General features: G+C 43.7%; 1 protein-coding gene across 3 annotated transcripts in view; it reads right to left on the bottom strand.

The window, feature by feature from the left end:
- LOC139269429 (SWI/SNF-related matrix-associated actin-dependent regulator of chromatin subfamily E member 1-related-like) overlaps positions 1-6,652 on the bottom strand; it is a 44,991-nt gene extending 38,339 nt beyond the window's left edge. For all 3 annotated transcript variants that reach the window (XM_070888371.1, XM_070888372.1, XM_070888370.1), the window contains exons 1-2: positions 6,543-6,652; positions 2,491-2,572 (exon numbers count right to left, since the gene is read on the bottom strand). In XM_070888371.1, the coding sequence (XP_070744472.1) occupies positions 2,491-2,513 (23 nt within the window). In that variant the 5' untranslated portion in view covers positions 2,514-2,572; positions 6,543-6,652. The remainder of the gene's footprint in view (positions 1-2,490; positions 2,573-6,542) is intronic.
- Positions 6,653-7,661: the final 1,009 nt, after the last annotated feature.

Raw genomic sequence — 7,661 nt, forward strand, 5'->3', positions numbered from 1 at the left:
AAGCTCTCTCCTCCTCGGGGCTCGGCGCTATGGAAGGATCGGGGCTCGCGGCCCGCTCGGGACTCGCGGCCCGCTCGGGACTCGCGGCCCGCTCGGGATTGTGGGAGGCTCGGCGGATGCCTTTGGCTGCTCAGTGGAGGCAACGTGGTGTTGGATGCATGTGCAGAAAAGGGTTAGTGGGAATTGCGTTCAAGGGCGGATTGCAGAAAGGAGACTTAGTACAAATAGTTACTCCGTTAAAATAAACCTAATTAAAATAGCAGACAGAGGAACTTCACATGAACAGAAGTGTTGACATGGGCTAGAGGCACTTCTTGATCATGGCACTGTTTCCCCTTTTACCCACTGTATCCACCAAATGCCAGACCCTGGTGGCTGTGTCAGTCAAAGCAACAGTTCATACTTCCAACAGATTAATATCACTCGCCATATTCGCTCCCAAAATCTGAAAACTTCTTTAAATGGATTGAAAATTTGATACCTTGACGCTTTTTTTTGGAAACATGATCAAGGTGAATTAATACTTACAAAGACACAAATTAGAGATTCATTGATTCCTCATTATTCCAAGTTTGATGTTTGGGAAGCACTTACAAAGTTTGATGAAGACTATGATAAAGCATTAGAACATAACAAATAGGAAAAGGAGAAGGCTATACACCTCCTCGAGTCTGCTCCGCCATTTAATACGATTATGGCTGATCTGATCATGGACTCAGGTCCACTTCCCTGCCGGCTCTCCATAACCCCTTATTCTTTTATCGTTCAAGAAACTGTCTATTTCTGTCTTAAATTTATTCAATGTTCCAGCTTCCACAGCTCTCTGAGGCAGCGAATTCCACAGTTCGACAACCCTCAGAAGAAATTTCTCCTCATTTCAGTTTTAAATGGGCGGCCCCTTATTCTAAGATCATGCCCTCTCGTTCTAGTCTCCCCTATCAGCGGAAACATCCTCTCTGCATCCACCTTGTCAAGCCTCCTCATAATCTTATACGTTTCGATAAGATCACCTCTCATTCTTCTGAATTCCAATGAGTAGAGGCCCAACCTACTCAATCTTTCCTCATAAGGCAACCCCCTCATCTCTGGAATCAACCTTGTGAACCTTCTCTGAACTGCCTCCAAAGCAAGTATATCCTTTCGTAAATATGGAAAGCAAAACTGCACGCAGTATTCCAGGTGTGGCCTCACCAATACCGTGTATAACTGTAGCAAGACTTCCCTGCTTTTATACTCCATCCCCTTTGCAATAAAGGCCAAGATTCCATTGGCCTTCCTGATCACTTGCTGTACCTGCATACTAACCTTTTGTGTTTCATGCACAAATACCCCCAGGTCCCGCTGTACTGCAATTTTTCTCCATTTAAATAATAACTTGCTCTTTGATTTTTTTTCTGCCAAAGTGCATGACCTCACACTTCCCAACATTATACTCCATCTGCAAAATTTTTGTCCACTCACTTAGCCTATCTATGTCCTTTTGCAGATTTTGTGTGTCCTCCTCACACATTGTTTTTCCTCCTATCTTTGTCTCATCAGCAAACTTGGCTACGTTACACTCAGTCCCTTCCTTCAAGTCATTAATATAGATTGTAAATAGTTGGGGTCCTAGCACTGATTCCTGTGGCACCCAACTGATTACTGATTGCCAACCCGAGAATGAACCATTTATCCCAACTCTCTGTTTTCTGTTCATTAGCCAACCCTCTATCCATTAATGGAATAAAAACAGAAAATGCTGGAAATGCTCAGCAGGTCAGGCAACATCTATGGAGAGGGAAACAGAGTTAACGTTTCAGATCGATGACCTTTCATCAGAAATGATGACACTATTTCTCTCTCCACGGATGCTGCCTGACCTGCTGAGTATTCCCAGCATCCGCAGTATTTTGCTTTTGTGTCAGGATGATTAGTCACTTCCCAGGATTCATTTTCAAAGGGAGGTCAGCAATTCAGAAGTGGCAGTTTCTAAATTGATCAACTTCTGAGATAATTTAGAGAACAATTTTTGAGATCAAGCTAGTGATACCCAATGGATTAATGGGCAGACTGTTCGAACAAATAGCCGGCTGTTTTACATTCAAAAAAAATTATAAAGTAACTTTCAATCGGGCTATTTCCAAAATAACAGAAAATGTTGGAAACACTCAGCAGGTCAGCAGCAATTTGCATTTATATAGCATATTTAAACATCTTAAGGCACTTCACATAAACAGAAACAGACAACAAAATTGACACAAAGGCATAGAAGGATATTAGCAGGAGTGACTAAAAGCTTGGTCAAAGAGATAGATTTTAATGAGGGACAAAGAGGAGATATTTATTTAGCTAATATGTCGAACAAAGTGTCACTAAATAAGGCGAAGCAGTTGTGTGATTGCACAGTAAATGCAGGATCAAAACAATTAAATATGACTGATGAACAAAGCTTGAAGATTTTATACATAATTACACTTGATATGATATTTCCATGCTAAATAATGAACGTACCCAGAGTCTGGTGCGCAGTCCATCAGTGGTACACACACCTGTTTGAACAAGTTCCAGTAATGCTGGGTTTACAGTAAAATGTCTGGAAGGAGAATTTTAAAACAAGTTGCGTTATTATTCGAAGATTAGTTTCCTCTTCTTTCTAGGTTAGAGTTCAATGAAATCAAGTGTACAAGTCCTAACTATGTATTGTTTCTTTCAAGCATATGGAAAACTTCTACAAGTGGATCTTTATATACCTTAATGTACTTACTTAAATTATTACTGAATATTTTAGTGAGGTAACCTTTGATTGCAGTACATTGCCATTCACCAATGAGAAAAATGGGTAATGTTAGTACAACAGTCACCATAAAAAAGCATTTGATATGTATGAGTTTTTAAATGGGAAAAAGTTCATACAGCTTCCTTTGCTGTGACACTGCATGACATATGGTTTGCATTTAGATATCTCGAGATCTCTGTGGCGAGAAGTTTGCCTTTTTCGATGCGCAAGTATAATAGGGATTCCCGAGTGCGATCTGCTGTGACGGCAACAAGCTGTCCAAGCAGCCAATCACATTGCAGAATTCTCAGACAGGGAACCAGGAAATTAACTGAATTTATCCCGACTTTTAAAAAAAAACATGAGCGCAAAACAAAAATTGGGGCTCTTACAAGGGGATATGGTAGAACTTGAAATATTAACAAACTAAGTTTCTTAAAAATTCAAATTTTTATCATAATGGAGAAATTTTGACATTCCACAAATTGAATTTGTTTTTCAAGACCGTAATGTTTGTTTAGCAGTCAATGCAGTGTTAAATCCCCAGTTACACCTAATCCAACATGGCCTAACATTTAATGGGGTATTTAACGCCGATATTACCACAGCGAAGCCCAAATTTTCATCAGTTTCACTTATTGCCGGCTACGTGGGGTCCTCAGAGCAGCTAGTGTCGGAGTAGGGAATGACTGAACGCAACTTCAGGATTTCCACGGTTAGATGCGCATGCGCTGCATCCTGAGGTTGCGGTCAGTTTCAGAGTGGTAATAACAGCGAAGGAAGTGGTCCTCTTGTGGACTATACAAATGCACACAAGCATTGCTCATTGGCCTCCTACTAACGGTACAATGTTTAATGATTAAAAATCGTGGATAACATTGTCAGCTCGTTTCAGCCATTAAAACCAGACTATTCTGCCAGTTTACTTTTGACATTTATGGCCAGGGTTCATGCCAATGATGTCACTATATTATAAAATGTAGCTGTGGCTTTGCTGGATGTACTATTATACTGTGTGCATGGAGCTAGGATTAATGAGCTCCCGAAAAGTTCTGGCTCTCCAAGCGCGCAAAAAGCGAAGCCGGATCAAGAAGGAGAAGATTGTGAAAAAGTGAGTGGTGGTGGTTTTTTTTCCTTGGGAGGAGGGGGAAGGAGGCCTCGCTCTTTCTTCACTCACCTCGCAGGCGCAACTGGCGACTGGGCGATTGGGAACGCGAGGCCGAGGCCCTCTGGCTCCTTTCACAGCCTCCCTCTCTCTCAACTACACATGCTGCAGCTGGGTTGTGGTGGAGATGGCCACTTGTTTGTGCTGCTGGTCGTGTGTGTGTGTGTGTGTGTGTGTGTGTGTGTGTGTGTGTGTGTGTGCGTGGGTGGCGGGCGGAAGGGGAAACCTGGGTTGGATTGGGATTGCAAGGGGGAGGGAGACAAGAGTGTGCTCAAAATGTGACACCCAGATAATAGACAGCTTTTCATCAACGTAGGGTGGACTTTGACTCTTTGTTTCTAAAGTTTATTCAGTTCCACTAATGCATCGACAAGAGAGCATAATTATAATTGGAAATGGAGTTACTCAAAATTTGTACGACCCTCTAAACTTTGCTGTGCCTAATTCTTTTATCTTCTAGAATAAGCTTTTAATATCCTGCTGAAACCAGTGAGAGCGCATGGGTCTTTTGTGGTGTGAAATGTAAAGCTGGAACAGACTGACTAGTGTAAACATCTTTTGTTTGGTTACAGTTGCGTTTTGGAAGTTTCTCTTTCTACCTCTCCACAACCACCCCCTCCCTAACTATCTGAAGACTTATATTATTCATTGAGGCATCAAAAATTGAAGGGGGTTTGGAAAGTTCCAGAAGGTAGGGCTGAGGTGGTCAAATGTGGAGTGAAGGGAAGAGGGAGATGCACAGGTAGTAAGAGTCAGAAAATCAGAGGGGAAATGTAAGGCAGGACAATATTGAGGGATATGATAGGGTGAGACCATGGACTGGATCAGGTATTTAAAATTTGATTAATTGGCTGATGGTGAGCTGGCCCTGGGGCAACAATAGTTTAAATAATTGGGAGTTACGAGAGCATTGCAAAAGTCAAGTGCAGAGCTGATTAAGGTGCAGCAGTGAGGCTAATGTAGGTGTGGAAGTCATGAATATCACAGAGTTCAAAATAAGTAATCTCTAATAGGTTTTGAAACGCCTTCGAGCCAAACAATGCCAGCAGAAGCAGGCCTGTACGTTGGCATCAACAGGATTACTGTATATTCTATTATAATGTCGCTGCAGAGAGTTGTTGATGCCAGTTCATTAGTTATATTCAAGAGGGAGTTAGATATGGCCCTTATGGCTAAAGGGATCAAGGGGTATGGCGAGAAGGCAGGAAAGGGGTACTGAGGGAATGATCAGCCATGATCGTATTGAATGGTGGTCCAGGCTCGAAGGGCCAAAAGGCCTACTCCGGCACCTATTTTCTATGTTTCTAATATACAGCATTTGCATATTTGTATACGTTGCTATATTGGGCCAACAATTCCGCCCCCCCCCCCCCCGGTCCGTACAGAGTTCCTACAGACCCGGGAAGGCATCAGAAATGCTGGTTTCCAGCACGCAAGTTTCTGGCTTGACGGATGGCTGCATCCCGGGAGTGAGGACATTTGCAAGTGGAAATTTCCGATATTTACGCTTACAAATGTCCTCAAAAATCTTGCGCCTGAAAAAGCAGGCGCATAGCCTATTTTACAGGCGCAAGTGTTTTAAAACACACAAAAACATATAAAAATAAAGTTATGAAAACATATTTTATTGTTTAAAAACCATCCCCACAACAGTCAGTTTATTTTAAGGCATAATTAAAAAAACTTTTTTTTTTAAAAATCAGGAAAATATATTTTGTTATAAGACATTAATAACTTTAATTTAAATGAATCTTAAATATGTAGTGTATATTCTCTATTTTTAATTAGTGTTATGGGTGTTTGGGGGGCGTTTCTCATTCATAGTAACAGGAGTTTCGACTTATGAAACTTCCTATTAGAAACTCCTATTACTATGAATAAGAATATGCTATACCTGATTGGCTGCACAGAGCCATGCGACTTCAGCTGCAGGCCTGCGCACGTCCCAATGTGCACGCGTTGCGATGCGCAACAAGAGGAGGCCTGTGAATCGGAAAGTCGAGAGGGCGCAGCACCTTCAGGTAGGTGCGTATTTTTTCTCTAAAATCTAGTCGAACACCCGCGGGAAGAAGACAGCGGAATTTCTGGGCCATTCATATGTATTTTGATATATACAATATCTCTATATCCATGTGTGTGTTTTTATATCCTATAACCATGCGTGGCGATACTCACGATCCGGGCGTGGGAATGCAAGCGGCGCCAGAGATGCAACGCTCGCGGCACCGGGGTTTCAATGCTCACGTTGGGGTTGGTTTTGCGCTCACGGTCCCAGTGATTTAATGGTCACGGCGCCAGTGATTTAACGGTGCCCGCTGCAGGTGACTTAAACCTCACGGCCCCGGCAATTTAACGCTCACACTGTAGGTGATTTAATGCTCACGGCCCCGGCAATTTAACGCTCACACTGTAGGTGATTTAATGCTCACGGCCCCGGTGATTTAACGGTCCCCGCTGCAGGTGACATAACGCTCACGGTCCCGGTGAAGGTGACATAACGCTCACGGCCCCGGCAATTTAACGGTGCCCGCTGCAGGTGACTGAACCCCCACGGCCCCGGTGACTTAACGGTGCCCGCTGCAGGTGACTGAACCCTCACGGCCCCGGTGATTTAATACTCACGGGGCGGGTGGTTGTATTTATCGGTTTTCTCGGTTTAAATCCATCCGCAGATATCACGCGCCGCTGCCGCAGCCGCACAGCCAAGTGTTTAACTTCCGGTTCCCCGCGGCCGGAAGTGTGTGGAAAGGTCACGACAGCGGCAGGCTCCTCCCCCTGCAGCGCCCTTTGAGGAGGCCTCAGCCGCTCTCGCAGCGCAAAATGTTTCTGCTGCAGTGCCAGTACCAAATGGGCGCAATTGCTTCCCCGCCAGCAGCAGCGTATTTGCAACAGATTACACAAACTCGCATACATACTTTGCACTTGCATTCCCTGATTTTTTTTGGTGAGAGACAAATACAATCTAAAGGCCCAAAGGCAATAAGAAAATAACCCTTTCACCAATCAAATCATTCTGTAGATATTAAAATAATTAACATTTTACAATCAATCTTGATTTTAAAAAGTTGTCATGGCTCTTAATGTTGAAAGTAAACACTTGCTCTGCCTAGAGCTTACTCTGCATTACATATGAATAAACTGGGATTACTTTTCAATTCTGTGGTTACAACTTACATGTTAGAATGTGCTATTTAGGTGTCGAGTGTGGTCAGTGCTTCAATGCTGGGGATGTTGGCCTTATCGAGAACACTGACAATTATGCGTCTGTCCTCCCAGGAGATTTGCAGGATCTTGCGGAGACATCGTTGGTGGTATTTCTTCAGCACTTTGAGGTGTCTACTGTATATGGTCCACGTCTCTGAGCCATACAGAAGGGCGGGTATCACTACTGCCCTGTAGACCATAAGCTTGGTGCCAGATCTCTCTGACTCTCTGATGTCACAAGGAGCCTATGGTGGGGGAGCTTGGGGGGGGGGGGGGCGGCGGGAGAAATCACTCCTTCTGCTCCCGGTCCAGAAGGATTGTACCCGGAGTCTGATCTTGCCTTGCTCTAGTGCTCCAGCTGCTGGGAATCCTGAAGCCCGGGATCCCATAGTAAAACCTGCCAAACAGGTTAAATCAGAGGCGTCCAGCCTCATAATGTTTAAAGTACCAACCCACCTCCCGTCCCGCCTCCATTAAAACCAGAAATGGGCGGGTTGGAGATGGGTTGGGATAGAGAATCACACTTTTAAATCTTTA

The sequence above is a fragment of the Pristiophorus japonicus genome, chromosome 1 (genome assembly GCF_044704955.1).
Source record: "Pristiophorus japonicus isolate sPriJap1 chromosome 1, sPriJap1.hap1, whole genome shotgun sequence".
Taxonomy (NCBI): Eukaryota; Metazoa; Chordata; class Chondrichthyes; family Pristiophoridae; genus Pristiophorus; species Pristiophorus japonicus.